The 16,984-nt window shown below is 47.0% G+C and overlaps 1 protein-coding gene across 4 annotated transcripts in view; it reads right to left on the bottom strand.

The window, feature by feature from the left end:
- Positions 1-16,984, bottom strand: part of RIN2 (Ras and Rab interactor 2) — a 106,532-nt gene that overhangs the window by 14,853 nt on the left and 74,695 nt on the right. For all 4 annotated transcript variants that reach the window (XM_048515804.1, XM_048515805.1, XM_048515806.1 and 1 more), the window contains one exon: positions 13,473-14,591. In XM_048515804.1, coding sequence (XP_048371761.1) covers positions 13,473-14,591 — 1,119 coding nt within the window. The remainder of the gene's footprint in view (positions 1-13,472; positions 14,592-16,984) is intronic.

The raw sequence follows: 16,984 nt of genomic DNA, 5'->3' as shown, positions 1-16,984 counted from the left end.
TTCCACTTTAATTTTTTAAAAAATATATGATGGATGTTGCAAGTCAAATTAGATCACTGGGCGCTGTGTGGTTTCCGGGCTGTGGGGCCGTGTTCTAGCAGCATTCTCTCCTGACGTTTCGCCTGCATCTGTGGCTGGCATCTTCAGAGGATCTGATGGCCGTGTTCTAGTAGCATTCTCTCCTGACGTTTCGCCTGCATTTGTGGCTGGCATCTTCAGAGGATCTTCAGAGGATGCCAGCCACAGATGCAGGTGAAAAGTCAGGAGAGAATGCTGCTAGAACCCGGCCATACAGCCCGGAAACCACACAGCACCCCAGTGATTCCAGCCGTGAAAGCCTTCGACAATACAAATTAGATCAAATTAGAAATGTATATAGAAATGTATACCACTGCACCATGCTGGCTCTCTACTGTTTGCCCATCGATTCACTGGTAGGACCAGAGACGTAGCGGGGCAAAATGGCACACCGTGCCCTGTGGTAGCTATGGCCCCCCTCGTGCCCCACTTACCTGAGCTGGCGGCAGTCCCAGGCAGCCTAGTGGGGCAGGGGTGAGGGGCGCCCTGCGGCGGCCCCACTAGGTCACACCTTCACCAGAAGGAGCAGCCTGGCGGGACTAGGCCTGGCCAAGGGGGGAAGCGGTGTGGGGGGCAATTTTGCCCTGCTCCCCCGTGGGCACCAGCCCCTCCTCCACCACACTGACTCAGATGAGCCAAGTTGGCATGGGGTGGAGGTGTGAATGCACTGTTGACAAGGCGAGTCTGCGTGGGGGAAGCAAGGGGGGCGCAAAATCCCCCCCCAGGAGTTGGTGCGGGGGAGGAGGGGTGTGGGGAGCAATTTTGTGCACACCCCCACGCGACAGGATGGCTGTGACTCCACATGTCCCCGTGGGAGCTCTGCCCCTGGGTAGGACCACTCTCTAGTAAAAATAAATAAATAACACCCACACAGAGTTCAAGCAGTCTGAATCAGATGGGCTTTGATCCAAACTAGACCTAATAAGTGGTGATTCTGCAAACCTTAAAAAGCAGACTTTTAGAACAGGAATACCATATCTTGTTGGGGCAAGCAAATAAATCATGCTCACCCCTTTCTGTTGGAATAGTACCAGAACAGAGGCACATAGCCAAATATCTTGAACTATTAACTGAACCCCAACAGAGATGGATTATTACAAGGGCCAGATGCAATACTTTCCCATCAGCCATTACAAAGGGTCGCTACCTATCTATCCCTCTCCAGGATCGGGTCTGTCCACACTGCAAAAACCAAGTGGAGACTCTTGCTCACATTATACTCGACTGTCCGAGATATGTGGGCATTAGGAATTTCTCTCCTGGGCAGGTCTGAGACAAACCTGAAGGAGATTCTGACAACTCTGTTGTGGAGCTTTTGTTAAATAACACAGAGGCCATGCTCCTGGAAAAAGTAGCAAAATTTCTTTTACAAGTGACAGGACTTTCTAAGTAACGTCCAATGCTAGATACAGTTTCTCTGTTGGTGTTTTGAATGTACTTTTGATCTGTACTTCAGAAATGTCTGTAACACTCTGGAGCCTATTTTAATATGCCCAATAAAGGTTGTTGTATTGTAAGTGGTGACAGTGATGGACTTGTCTGTGAAGTCAAAGTGGCCTCAGAGCGTGCCACATGACAGAGCTCAGTTCTATGGAAGCAGGGGACGGGACACAAGCTCTTCGCCACACTAAAATTAGAACGTTCACAGCCTGCAGTACCTCCGTTTTCTTTCCTTAAAGTTCAAACGCAAAGTAAACGTGTGCTGGCATTTTAACCTTTTTACAAGCATTCCAATAAAAATGCTCCCCCCCCCCCAAATGGATCAGAATTTGTTTGAATAAAATATTGAAACGAAGTTGTGTGCTTTACTGAGCTATTTTCTCCATTAGTACCTGCCTATTCTCTACACACCCCAAAAGCTGCAAATGTCTAGGACAGGGGTAGGGAACCTGCGGCTCTCCAGATGTTCAGGAACTACAATTCCCATCAGCCCCTGTCAGCATGGCCAATTGGCCAATTGGCCATGCTGGCAGGGGCTGATGGGAATTGTAGTTCCTGAACATCTGGAGAGCCGCAGGTTCCCTACCCCTGGTCTAGGAAAAGGGCCAGAGAAATACAGCGGAACCTCGGTTTTCATTGCCTTCGGTTTTCATCGGTTTCCATCGATTTTTTCAGTGAAAAATTTGCCTCGGTTTTCATCGATTTGCAGTCAGGTGCAGGGGTTTGTGGAGAAAAATCACCCGGACAAAGCTGTTGCAGGCCGTGTCTGCAACTTGTTGAATGACAATGTCTTGCCCCATTTCAGACAAATCTTAAAGAGGCGTCAGAAACAGACCTCTTTGGACAGCTTTCTCGTGCGACATTGGTCCACTGGCTCTGAAGCTGGTCCTAGTGTTATTGTTTGTTACTGTTTTCAGCATTAAACACTCTGTTTATTCACCAAAAATGGGTTGTTGGTATGTTTTTTGGAGTGTCTAGAATGGATTAATTGGATTTATATTGATTCCTATGGAAAAGTTTACCTCGGTTTTCATCCGTTTCGGTTTTCATCGATTCTTTTCGGACAGATTGCCAACGAAAACCGAGGTTCCACTGTATAGCCCTTGAACTTCAATGTCTAATTGAAGTGCTGCAAGCAACCATCCATACATGTGGATCTCTAGCTAGAAAACACTTTTCAGTAAAAACATTGAGCTAGATGCCAAAACTGCAGAAGAAACTGTGTTGCATTCTTTTGTTATTATGGGGAAAAAATTATGTTTGTTGGGTTTTGATAGCTGGCTAAAATACACACATTCCTCCCCTCTCCCACACACAAGCCGCCCCCAAAACAAGCCAATATCTGTGAAGCAAATGAAACTCTGTTTCTTCGATATGAGACGACAGACAATACACAGTCAATATTTGTAACCTTGAAGTAAATGGGGATGGGGCTCTTTTATCAGTTATGCTCAGCCTGGCTCCTGTTAAGCAACAGGCTTTACATTCCTGTTACCTTCCCCCCAATTGAAGCCCAGTTTCTGTCAGCATCACCATGAGGAAGTGAACATTTTGCCTCTGGAAGAAGCCTTAGAGAAGTGGAGGGAGTTAAAGAATCCCTCCAGGACAGTGGTGGCGAACCTATGGCATGGGTGCCAGAGGTGGCACTCAGAGCCCTCTCTGTGGGCACAAGCAAACAGAGTGCCCCTCTCCATCTAGGCTGGCCTGGGCCACTGGGCTCAATTATTAGCATTAAACCTTAGTTTGGGGGAAGCAGTGTAGGTAACCCTGTTCAGCACTGTTAAACCCCACTGATTTTCATGCGAAGAACTAAAGTGCGATCCTTTACCTGGGAGTAAGCTCGGTTGCTGGCAATGGGGCTTGCATCTGAGTAAACCCTCCTAGGGTCGTGATTCACCCGTTGGAAGAGTTGCTCGGTTGCTTCAAAGCCAAGCCACTGACTACCACCAAGCTTCCTCCCGAGTAACACTCGCCTCTGAACCAACAGTTTTTTCTAAACTAAAACCTCAGTATTCAGGTTAAATTGCGGTGTTGGCACTTTGCAATAAATAATCGGGTTTGGGGTTGCAATTTGGGCACTCAGTCTCGAAAAGGTTCGCCATCACTGCTCCAGGAGCAGCAGTGGCATAGTGGTTAAGAGCAGGTGCATTCTAATCCGGAGGAACCAGGTTTGATTCCCCGCTCTGCCACTTGAGCTGTAGAGGCTTATCTGCGGAATTCAGATTAGCCTGTGCACTCCCACACACGCCAGCTGGGTGACCTTGGGCTAGTCACAGTTCTTCGGAGCTCTCTCAGCCCCACCCACCTCACAGGGCGTTTGTTGTGAGGGGGGAAGGGCAAGGAGATTGTCAGCCCCTTTGAGTCTCCTGCAGTCCAGGGAAAATCACAAAGCCCTCTGGACCTCCAAAGTGTGAAGGGCACACTCCATTTCATTCTGTGGCTGGGGAAAGAATACGTCTTGATTGGGGTGAAGTTTCAAGACTACCTTGGGCCAGAATTCAAGGGATAGATATAAAACCATCCTTAAGTCAAAGGGTCTGGATATCACTCACTCTCCTGGCTAACATTATGGCGGCCACAGATTTGATGTTCATAAAGAGCAGTCTGAATGAGCAAGCAGCCACCGGTTCAAAGGGCTTGCCCATCAGTTTGACCAGCACTAGTGAGAGACTTAATTGGGGAGTAGGGGTTGGGCCGATGGAAACGAGTTTAACAAGCTTTCGAGGAACACTGTGGATTCTTTTTGGGCAAAGACTGATTTGCCCTTGATGTATATGTGTGGAAGAAGGCTACGGCTGCTAGATGTACCTTAAGAACATAAGAACTAGCCTGCTGGATCAGACCAGAGTCCATCTAGTCCAGCACTCTGACCAAAGTTGAGGTAATGGCCCCAGTTTTATTTGTAAAGTGAGCACGCATTGGCTTTTATTTACATATGTATAAGAACATAAGAATATGTATATAAGAACATAAGAGCGAGTCAGCTGGATCAGACCAGAGTCCATCTAGTCCAGCACTCTGCTACTCGCAGTGGCCCACCAGGTGCCTTTGGGAGCTCACATGCAGGAAGTGAAAGCAAGGGCCTTCTGCTGCTGCTGCTCCTGAGCACCTGGTCTGCTAAGGCATTTGCAATCTCAGATCAAGGAGGATCAAGATTGGTAGCCATAAATTAACTTCTCCTCCATACATCCATCCAAGCCCTTTTTAAAGCAATCCAGGTTAGTGGCCATCACCACCTCCTGGGGCAGCATATTCCAAACACCAATCACATGTTGCGTGAAGAAGTGTTTCCTTTTATTAGTCCTAATTCCTCCCCCCAGCATTTTCAATGAATGCCCCCTGGTGATAAAGAGAGAAAAATTTCTCTCTGTCAACATTTTCTACCCCGTGCATAATTTTAAAGACTTCAATCATATCCCCCCTCAGACGTCTCCTCTCCAAACTAAAGAGTCCCAAACGCTGCAGCCTCTCCTCATAAGGAAGGTGCTCCAATCCTTCAATCATCCTTCAATCATCCTCCTACCTTGGCGGAGTAGGAGGAAAAACCCCATGGAATAAGCTTGGGAGATGGTAAAAAATCTGACCAAGGGGGCGTGCTGGCTCACAATGAGAATCCTTTTCCAACGTTTTGAAAAGTTTGAAAAGCCATGTTGAAGGCTTTTTAACTTTTAGTAGTTCCAGTTTCTCAGGGAATGAATGGGCCATGCTGTCAAATGCAGGTTGTTATATGTTCAGGGGTAGGAAGGAGCCCTGCCACAGGAGATCATGAACATCTCAAAAACTGTAGCTTAATTTCTTTTATTTTATTAAGTTTATCTGTAAACTGTAGTTAAAGTGGGAAAGCCATTATTCTACACATGACCAGTTAGACATTGCATTTGTTTTTCAATGTCCACTGCCTTAGTAAAGCCTTACGTTTTATTTTGTTTTCTTTTACTCACAGCCCTGAAGCCTTTTGAATCAGCAAACCGTTCCCTCAAGCATCACAAGAACAACAAACTGGGCAGGTAGTAAGCAGTCAGATCGTTGTTAATTAAATCTGACTCAACAGTAACTCTCTTTAGACCTACCATTAGCTACTTTAAAGTAGAAACAGGAAGTGGTTTGATGGGGTGAGCAATTGCCCTGTGACTTCTAGAAGGCCCAGCTGTATCCTGTCCTGAAACCCACTTTTGCTATCTTTTGGAGCAGTGCAACATTTAATCAGGGGACACACACACACACACACACACACACACACACACACACACACACACACACACACACACAACACACACACACACATGATTGAGCTATCCTGAATTGATCTCTGGTTCCTCCTTCCTGTCATACTTACAATACTGCCCACCCATAACATTTTGCTTAATGAAACTTCACCCTCACATGCTATAGACTTTTACAGACTCGCAGGATTCAAAGGTAGATGGTCACAAAACTGATACCTCCTATCTTACAGAAGTGTGGCAAGAACTATAACTGGATGTGAAGCATTCTGTGCATTCAACATATGTAAATATATGTACTCTCTCTCTCTCTCTCTGTGTGTGTGTGTGTGTGTGTGTGTGTGTGTAGAATTCTGTCCATTCAAAACTTATTTTAATTTATAATTACTACATAGTACCAAACTGCAATATGTGTACATTGTTGTACTTGGGGTCTACAAACTACAGCTCTCCAGATGTTTATGCACTACAATTCCTGATGGGAATTGTAGTCCATAAACATCTGGAGATCCGGTGTATTGTTGAAGGCTTTCACAGCTGGAATCACTAGGGGGGGGTGTGTGGTTTCCGAGCTGTATGACTGTGTTTTAGTAGCATTTTCTCCTGATGTTTCGCCTTCATCTGTGACTGGCATCTTCAGAGGATCTGGACAGCTGTAGTTTGCAAACCCCTGTTCTAGATCGTTCTGGGTCTCATTTGTATTTTAAGATAGGCCAAGAAATTTACTAAACAATTAGGTGAAAGAACAGACACAACTGAATAATACTGGAGCAAAAAGTATCTCCTGGCTAAACCAAAGACTGGGCACTTGGTTTGTCTTAAAGTTATTCTGAATATAGTTATATAAACACACTGGAAACTGATGATGTGGACCAGCTGGGGCATTCTGAACAATAATAAATAACAACAACAACAAGCAGCCACCTTATTGTTAACATGCAGTTTTTCCACAATCACAGATCATGGCTGCCAACTCTCCATGGATAATCCTTGGTTCACTTTCTGCACCCGAGCCCACAACAAAGTTGAGTGCATGTGAACTTTTGCTTGAGCAAGCACAGCCTGGACAGGAATGAATCCTTCCAAGCGGATATAACTGCTTAGGGAAGAGAGAAAGCCGTGACTGGGACTCTGGACAGCATGCCAAGATGAAAGGGGCAATGCTACACAACTGGTACTTTGGAGGCTCTAAATACAAGCTTTTAGCAGTCATCCTCATTTTCAACGAGTGACTAGAACCAATAAAACACCAAAAAACACTGCAGGGCAGGCACGGAAGCCGGTGGTGCTTTGGCCAAAAATGTCTAGTTGGATTTCTTTAGCATATCAACAAGATCCTTTATCTGTGATAAAGATGAACGTGCTTCCAAGAATGTTATTTCTCTTCCAGGTGTTGCCAATAATTAATACCATAACATGTTTCACACAGTGACGAAAAGATACCAGCAATTCCATTTGGCAAGGCAAGAAACCAAGAACAAAATATAAGAATTTACAAGATGCAAAAGGGAGAGGAGGTTCGGCTCTGCCAAATCTAACGTTTGTATTTTGATGCAACTGTATTGGTGCGGATCAGAGAATGGGTGCTGTTGAAGAACCAGGGGGCATTCATTGAAAATGCTGGGGGGGGGGGGGAGAATTAGGACTAATAAAAGGAAACACTTCTTCACGCAACGTGTGATTGGTGTTTGGAATATGCTGCCACAGGAGGTTGTGATGGCCACTCACCTGGATAGCTTTAAAAGGGGCTTGGACAGATTTATGGAGGAGAAGTCGATCTATGGCTACCAATCTTGATCCTCCTTGATCTGAGATTGCAAATGCCTTCGCAGGCCAGGTGCTCAGGAGCAGCAGCAGCAGAAGGCCCTTGCTTTCACCTCCTGCATGTGAGCTCCCAAAGGCACCTGGTGGGCCACTGTGAGTAGCAGAGTGCTGGACTAGATGGACTCTGGTCTGATCCAGCAGGCTAGTTCTTATGTTCTTAAGAATACTAGACTGTTGGGCCTGGAGGGGTTTGATAGAAGATTTGGGTGGCATGGTTACTTGAGGTACAATAAAGCAAAGATTTATAAAGAATTTATAAATCATTATGTTAGAAGGAGTCTGCTCTGGGCATGGTTCAGATATAAAAGATTTACTGCAAGTGTAACTCCCTTGTGGTTGTCCCCAATTGAAGCGTTGTCAAGAAAATGAGTGAATATGCAGGAGAAATGGCTTACTTGCAGAGAATTTTTGCTGTACCAGAATGAGAAATGGGACATTAGCCACTCGATGAATTAAAAGATATAGTTAAAAATTGCTTTCATTATTATCAATTAGTAGAAACATTCAAAGCAGATAACAAAAATACAGGTTTTGCCACACAGATGACAGAATTTGAAAGGAACCTATGGATAAACGATGATAAATTGATTACTATAATGTGCAAGATGTTATTAAAGTGAGGAATCGGGGGTAAAATCAGAGCTGGTAAAATGGGATACAAATGTGGGGAGAAGGATACAAATGGAACAATGGCAAAGATTATGGAAAAAAAACATTTGAAATTTACAGCTTGTATAACTTGAAAGAAAATTATTATAAGATGATGTGTAGATGGTATTTAACACCAAAAGAGGTCTAAAATGTATAAGGGAATATCAAACAAATGCTGGAAATGTCAACAACAGGATGTTCTTTTTGTCAGATGTGGTGGACATGTAAACAGGCAAAATTGTTTTGGGATATGATTTTAAAAGAAATGCAAAAGATTTTGAAAAGAACAATTGAAGAAAAACCTGTTGAGGTTGATGGGGGAAAGTATTCCTGATCAATACAGAAAACTTTTTACGTATATGACAACTGCAGCAAGCATTTTATATGCATACAACTGGAGGGGCAGCAAAATTCCAATAAAACAAGACAGGATCTTAAAAGTCACAGAGTATGCAGAGATGGCACGGTTGATAGCGGTTATAAGAGACAAGAATACCGACAATTTTCTGAAAGACTGGAAATCCTTTGCGGACGACTTTCTGAAAACTGATACAGAGAAACAATGGCAGGATTCGACACTCAAATGAAAACAGCAGATTGGTTTAAGACAACTATAAGAAGGACTCAAAGTGAAAAAAATGTAGATATTAATTATAAGCACGGAGTTAGATTTATGCTTGGATCCTTAGTGAGGTAGCGGGACGTCACCATATATATGTGTAGGTGTTTGTCTATGTGTGTGTTTTCTTTTAATTTAGTATTATTATTATAAGGGGAGGGGGGGACCAGATCAGGATCTTTTCTTTCATCTTTCTATGTATGTGCTGTTCAGATGTGTAAATTATTCAAATTGCTTCAGGTGCATTACCAGTCATCTCAGCAGGCCTATCCCACAAGATTGTTATCTGAATTAGAAGACTTGGGAGCCACCTGTACTTCGTGGGCCATGCTGACAGGGGCTGATGGGAGTTGTAGTCCATGGACATCTGGAGGACCATAGGTTGGCCACCCCTAGACTAGTGCCTGAAGATGGAAGTAAAGGGCCCATTCCTTTCCTATAAACCCTCACCTGTCTTCAGTCTGCATTCTCAACCTAACACCTGAGCAGCTCATAGGAGGGAAGCAATCTGGCCATAGTGGGTCTATGCCAGTGGTGGTGAACCTATGGCACGGGTGCCAGAGGTGGCACTCAGAGCCCTCTCTGTGGGCACGCGTGCCCAGAGTTATCATGTGGGTGGGACGGAAAATCACCCCCCCACACACACACCTCTAGGCTGGCCTAGGCACAATCCTTTACCTGGGAGTAAGCTTGGTTGCTGGCAATGGGGCTTGCTTCTGAGTAAACCCTCCTAGGGTCATGATTCACCCATTCGAAGCATTGAATGGTTGCTTCACCAAGTTTACGCCTGAGTAACGCGCACCTGAGACCCAACCGTTTTCTCTAAACTAAAACCTCAGTATTCAGGTTAGAAGAAGAAGAAGAAGAGTTTGGATTTATATCCCCCCTTTCTCTCCTGTAGGAGACTCAAAGGGGCTGACAATCTCCTTGCCCTTCCCCCCTCACAACAAACACCCTGTGAGGTGGGTGGGGCTGAGAGAGCTCTGAGAAGCTGTGACTAGCCCAAGGTCACCCAGCTGGCGTGTGTGGGCGTGCCCAGGCTAATCTGAATTCCCCAGATAAGCCTCCACAGCTCAAGCGGCAGAGCGGGGAATCGAACCCGGTTCCTCCAGATTAGATACACGAGCTCTTAACCTCCTACGCCACTGCTGCTCCTACGCCACTAAATTGCTGTGTTGGCACTTTGTGATAAATAAGTGGGTTTGGGGTTGCAATTTGGGCACTTGGTCTCTAAAAGGTTCGCCATCACTGGTCTATGCTGGCTCTGCTCTCCTTTCTCCATGGCCATCTTGCTGTCTTCCGGACTCCCTGGCAGCCTCACTTTCTAGCCCGAGCTGATATGCCTCACGCCGGGGACAGAGGAAGAAGGAAGAGAGAGGGAAAAAAGGCACAGGGGTGGAGACAGACAGTCCTACAGGTTCAGAGACACCCGGATTATGCAATTTATATTAATGCACGAATGCGTGTTTGCTTTGGAGCAGTAGTCCTGCGGCTCTTTTGGTTGATGATAACTGCAAATGTGGCTCTCGAAGAGCTGTAGTGTGAGTAATAATTGAATGACACAATTATTCTCCCTCTGTCACATTAATGCTACAACTTGGAGTCCAAGCAATGAAACTGATCAGCAGGAGATTAAAAATTCACGCCATAATTTTATTGCAATGGGTCATTTTTAAGTGATGTTGTGGGCGGCTTTGCACAGAAAGGGGTGATATAAACGGGTTTAAAATAAAATAACGACAATTCAATATAACGTCTACGTTCAGGGACAGTGTGTATCTGAATAGCAGGTGCTACGAGTAAAACAGAAGGGAAGACTTTCATCTCTGCTGAATAACCTGGCTGGCCACTGTTAGGCACAGGTTGCTGAACGAGATGGACATCTAAGAACATAAGAACGTAAGAACATAAGAACTAGCCTGCTGGATCAGACCAGAGTCCATCTAGTCCAGCTCTCTGCTACTCGCAGTGGTCCACCAGGTGCCTTTGGGAGCTCACGTGCAGGATGTGAAAGCAACGGCCTTCTGCTGCTGCTCCTGAGCACCTGGTCTGCTAAGGCATTTGCAGTCTGGCAGAGGCGGAGTGCTCATAGGGACATGTGCGGTCACATGTCCCTGGCCACCCGCCAGCTGGTCACACGGGGGGCAGAGAATTGCCCCCCACGCCTCCCCTCGGCCCTGCCCTGCCAGGCAGCTGCTTTGACCAGTGGGGCCAAGGGGCACCCTGCAGCAGGCTCCTGCCAGCTAAGATAAATGGGGCGCTGGGGGAGCATGGTTGGTGGGGGGCGTGGGGGCGTCAGGGCGGGGCGCCTGGAGCAGCTGTTGCCCTGGGTCCAATTTCCCCCCTACGCCTCTGACTTCTGGCCTGATCCAACAGCACTCCTCTTAAGTTCACGATGAACACACATGAAACATAGTCCGTCATTTAAAATGCACTACCCAAATGCGTGTTTATTAGTGTCCTTGTGCAAATACTAACACTTCTCCATTTTTCCAATAACATCCAGGAGTAAATAACTACAGAATCTTTACATCTGGAGACATCACAGTTCTGTAAACCAGACCACTACGACCACAAAATTAAAACACCACACAGCCTGACCTAGAAAGAAAATTATTTGACAGCCCTGACTTTTGTTTGCCACAGGCATGCAGAAGCAGCAAAATAAAACATGCAATAGAAAGATTAGGTGAGTCTTTGTTCTATTGTCTGCGTGGAATGACTCAGTCTGCCTACACACAGCTCCGTGCTTCGGTCAGCAAACTTCTGATGTTCCTGCTTTGCTGTGGTTAGCTGCAGAAACCTCAAGAAGAAGGACTTCTGCTTGGCTCCATCTGCTTCTCTGCACAATCAGAGACTCTTCACTCCTCTATTGATTGCTCAACTACATGCAACCAGCTAAAACATATAGCCATTAACATATGGAAGTTGCCATTCCAGCCAGCGCCAACTTAGTTTCAGCCACACCCGTGCACCAAAAGGCAAGCCAGCCACAAGTAAACACGGCCATTTCTTTGCAAAACAAACAAACAAGCAAGCAAAAACCCCAGAGCCAAAAAGAAACGATGCAGAAACAGGAGAGCATTGGCAGTTAGACAACTCGCAGGAATCTCTTTCATAATACACCCTTAAACTATCTTGTGTTTCTCTCCAGTTTTTTGGATCTGATCACAGGATGTAACTTGTTCGCAATATATTCCCTGAATGCTGGATCAACAATGAATCGGCCATATGGAAACAGTTCCTCGATTCACAAACTGCCAAAGTTTTGGCGCAAAAACACATTGCCATTCCCAGAGAAAGCTGTTATCGGTCTGAGCTACAAACAAAAAGCCTGCCCCGGACGCCCGGCGAATGAAGCGAGGGGGAGGAAAACAGCTCAGTGAAATGAGCTCACAGGGAAAATATTTGGCTCCGAGGGAAGTTTACTACGAACACAGCCTCCCGGCCGTCTTGAACCAGCGCCACACAGACAGAGAGACACCATCAGGGGTTAAAACTGAATTTACAAGATGTTTTGTTCCTCCAAGATGACTTGTTTTGGTGGCTGCGACGTAGGCCTAAAATTTAGGCGTAGCCATTGTCTAATCCTAAACGTGATTTTTTTCAAAGGCACATACCACTTGGCTGAGTGTTACCACGTGGACGTAACAAGACTGCCACCTAAATCGTTTAGCATTGCAAGCATTCTGCATTTGTTCCTGGAATGCGCCCCTCTATTCAGGCACCCTTAACCTGACCGCTCCCCCCGCCCCTTCCTGGGGTGTCCGCTGTGAGCCTTGTTGCCTTGTTGTTGTCACACCGGGGCAGCCTGCGGCAAGCTCCTGCCAGCTAAGATAAATGGGGCGCTGGGGGAGCATGGTTGGTGGGGGGTGTGGGGGGCGTCAGGGCGGGGCGCCAGGAGCAGCTGTTGCCCCGGGTCCAATTTCCCCCCCTACGCCTCTGACTTCTGGCCTGATCCAACAGCGCTCCTCTTACGTTCACGATTAACACACGTGAAACACAGTCCGTCATTTAAAATGCACTACACAAATGCGTGTTTATTAGTGTCTAAACCAAATTGGTTCATCATTATTCGGCACAGAATCAAATTTTTAAATATCAAATATGATACTTAAAACAAACATAGAACTTCTTTTAAAAGATAGGTATCTTCTCCAATCTGTCTAATATTCGGCATGGTAGGATACCTATTGCTGTATTATTTTGCTTTTAACTTGCTAAACAGATCTATTTTTATTGCAATTTTATATTAGATTGTATGTTTACATTGATGTGTAGGGGTATTTACTGTCATTTGCTCTGGCTATTTCTTTTAAAAAAAAACTCTGAAGTGATTTGAATCCCTCGAAGTCAACTGTCAAGTTATGTGGACTATTTCCTTGCTACTGAACTATGCCTATTAAAGGTTAATAGATAAAGATAAAAGGTGTTATTAGTGTCCTTGTCTGAACAATCTCGTATTCACAAATTTTCACCTCAATAAAATGGATTTTAATTAGGAAAAGAAGGCACTGCTTTAAACTGCCAATAAGAAAATGTGGCCCTTTCCAATGGACACAGAAATAGGTATCTGCCAGAGGAACTTGTTATTTCTCACAGGTGAGTTTAGGCAAAGGAACTGCCCCATCACTTACCTATTTGGTCTTCTGGGATCAGCGATTCAATGGGGGGATCCAGCTCAGAGCTCTGGGACAGGTAGCTTTTGACTTGGGTCATGAACTGCCGGATCGTCTGGAGCAAGTCCGTGCTGGAAACGTGGCACTCTTTGTTTTCCTGCAGAAAGCTCACGTAGTCCTGCACCAGGCAGCCGAAATAGGTGCGCTTGTCTCGCGACATCTCCGCGATTCTCTTGATCATCCTCTTCTCCGGGGTCATGAAGGAGCTGAACACCCCGCTCACTTTCCGCAGCTGGGATTTGACAATCTTGGGGAGCACAAACGAGCTGCTCCGTTTCTTCTTGGGCTTCAGGGGCGGCGCCATGCTCTCCTGGTCGCTCTCTTCTTCGTACTCTTCCAAGCTGCTGTTGGTGTCTCCGTCGTAGGTGAAGAGCGGCATGCTCCGGTCGAAATCCAGCGAGTCCGAGGACGAGGTGGAAAGACTCATGTCGCTCAGCCGCTGCCTGCCTCCATTGCACTGAACCTGTGACTCAGAACAGGCAACCGAGCCTGCTAAATTTTGCTGAGGCGGGGCTACAGCTGGAATGCTAGCAGTGTCTGGCCCGTGCACGGAGTTACGGCTCGGCTGAGCTCCCTCTGAGAGCTTCGCGCTGCTCTCTGCCTCGAAAGAGAGTGCTTTCTTCTTCAGGCGAGGTGGTGGGATGGGGGTCGGCCTCTTCTGCAGCAGTTTTGAGTTCCAGTGTTTGTGGCGATCGTCGGTTTCTGGCACGCTTGCCTGGTTTATCGTCCTGGACAGCTGAGGGCTGGCGAGGAAGCTATGAATAGAAGGCGGGGGAGGCCGCGGCGGGGGGGAGCGAGACCTCTCCGGGCCGTTCACGTCTTGAGTTCTGAGGCAGGGCCTTTTCAGATTCCCCCCAACATCTTGGCTGTGTACTTTCAGGAAGAGAGGGTTAATAAAACACAAGGCTCCGTTGGTCTGGCTGCATTCCAGCTCTGAAGGCGTCCGGGTCCTGATAGAATGAACTCCATTTATGAGGCAGAGCTGCTGGGAGCCCTTGGAAACGCAGTCCGAAGGCACGGGCTTCTGGAGGGGCGGAGGGTTTTGCGGTCTGTCGTTAGCAGGGGAGCTCCAAAAACCTGAAAATCATTAGTGAGTTACTGTGAGAATGCAAATATTATGCAGCTGGGTGCTCAGCACGTTCGCTCAGCAACACTCACTCACAGGGGAAAAAAATATATCGTTAACAGGCAGCTGGAGTCACTTCCGGCCCTGAGGTGGAAAATCCAAACTGCATCCCTTCTAAAATTAACTTTGGGCAAGTCCTCTTGGGCAGGGCAAGCGTCACAGGGAAAGCTTCACTTGGTTTCCTAGGAGAACCAGGCCCTGTGTACTAGGGGTCTGACGGGTTCTCCCTATCTGCTGCATGAGACCACTGTCCAACTCAGCTTTGCAGAAGACATGTCTGTTACCACTGCCAAACTCTAGGCCAGGAGTGGCCAACCTATGGTGCTGCAGATGTTCGTAGACTACAATACACAGCAGCCCCTGCCAGCATGGTCAATTGGCCATGCTGGCAGGGGCTGATGGGAGCTGTAGTCCATGAACATCTGAAGCGCCATAGGTTGGCCACCCCTGCCAGTGGCGTAACTAGGCAAACTGAAGCCCTGGGCAAAACCTGAGTTTGATGCCTCCCCCAGGCGCGTGCCCAATGCAATGCGCACACCCCCCCCCTTGTAGCTACGCCCAGTGGCGTATCTAGGCAAACTGGAGTTTGGCGCCCCCCCATGGGCAGCCACCCTACCCCACTGTGACCAAGCAATGATTTTTTACACCAGATTGTTTCAAAGTCACCATCACATTATAGAACATGCCCCAACTCACAAATCTGAGCACAGCAATAGGCCATTCCACACAGCAGAAATAATTTTTTGAAAACATTTTCAAAATGCTTTCAAAATGTTTTATTACTGCTATGAAAACATTTTATGGTGTTGTATCCAGTACCCCCAATTGGGGGAAACAGCATCACTTTCAATGTTTCAAAGGAGAATCTGGGCTCCCTCGTTTAAACAAGTGATGCTGGAATCCACCCCCAAACAGCATCATTTTCAATGGTGTTTAAACTAGGGAGCCCAGATTTTCCTTTTAAATCTACCTTAATCTGGGGTTCCCAGTTTAAACAACATTGGAAGTGATGCTATTTTGGGGCTGATTCTCCCCCACCCTGAAACAGCATCACTTGCAATGTTTAAACTGGGGACCTCAGATTCTCCCTTTAAATCCATGTCAAAGGCGGGGGGATGTAAAAGGAAAATCTGGGGAAATTAGGGAGGTGCCTGCTGGCAGGGGTGCAATTGTTAAGCTGGCAGCACCAAACTTTCAGGGTATCTTTAGGAGACTCCCCTAATGATACCACCCAGGTTTGGTGAAGTTTGGTTCAGGGGGTCCAAAGTTATGGACCCTCAAAGGTGTAGCCCCCATCTTCTGTTAGCTCCCATTGGAAACAATGGATGATGGGGCACCCCCTTTGGGAGTCCATAGCTTTGGACCCCCTGGACCAAACTTCACAAAACCTGGGTGGTATCAGTAAAAGATTCTCCTGATGATACCTCCCAGGTTTGGTGAAGTTTGGTTCAGGGGGTCCAAAGTTATCGACCCTCAAAGGTGTAGCCTCATCTCCTATTAGCTCCCATTGGAAACAAAGGGGGATGGGGCACCACCTTTGGGAGTCCATAACTTTGGACTCCCTGAACAAAACCTCACCAAACCTGGGTGATAGCATCAGGAGAGTCTCCCGAAACATCCCTGAAATTTTGGTGCTGCTAGCCTAAAAACTGCACCCTCTGCAGGCCAAAAATGGAAAAAACACTGAAAATACAAAAAATCCCACAAACAAACCTGCGCCCCCCACAGGGCTGCGCCCAGGGCAACTGCCCACTTTTCCCAATGGGAGGAACGCCTCTGACCCCTGCTGGCAGTAGCTAGAGCAATGATGGCGAACCTTTTTGAGACCGAGTGCCCAAATTGCAACCCAAACCCCACTTATTTATCGCAAAGTGCCTACCTGGCAATTTAACCTGAATGCTGAGGGTTTAGTTTAGAAAAAACCGGTTGGCTCCCCTTCCTCCACCCCACCCGCTCGAGCAGGGGCCAGCCTGCTCTAGCCTCCAGAAAGTCCCGTGTGCCTCTCTCTGTGCCTCTCTAGCATCTCTGCCTACTCTGCACACACACCCCTCGGGCAGCGGCCACCCGGAGCACCGGCACCAGGCCCGCCAGCCAAGTCCTCCCTGCTCACCATGGTGCGCACATGTCGTGCTCAGTGGCCCAAGCCAGCCTAGATGTGTGTGTGTGTGTGGGGGGGTGATTTTCCGCCCCCCACATGTTGAACTCTGTGTGTGCGTGCCCACAGAGAGGACTCCGAGTGCCACCTCTGGCACCCATGCCATAGGTTCGCCATCACTGAGCTAGAGATTTCCCATTGTTACAACTGATCTCCAGGTGACAAAGATCAGTTAATCAGAAGAAAATG

The sequence above is a fragment of the Sphaerodactylus townsendi genome, linkage group LG14 (genome assembly GCF_021028975.2).
Source record: "Sphaerodactylus townsendi isolate TG3544 linkage group LG14, MPM_Stown_v2.3, whole genome shotgun sequence".
Classification (NCBI taxonomy): Eukaryota; Metazoa; Chordata; class Lepidosauria; order Squamata; family Sphaerodactylidae; genus Sphaerodactylus; species Sphaerodactylus townsendi.
The sequence above is the reverse complement of the archived record's forward strand: the minus strand, read 5'-3'. Positions and strand labels throughout refer to the sequence as shown.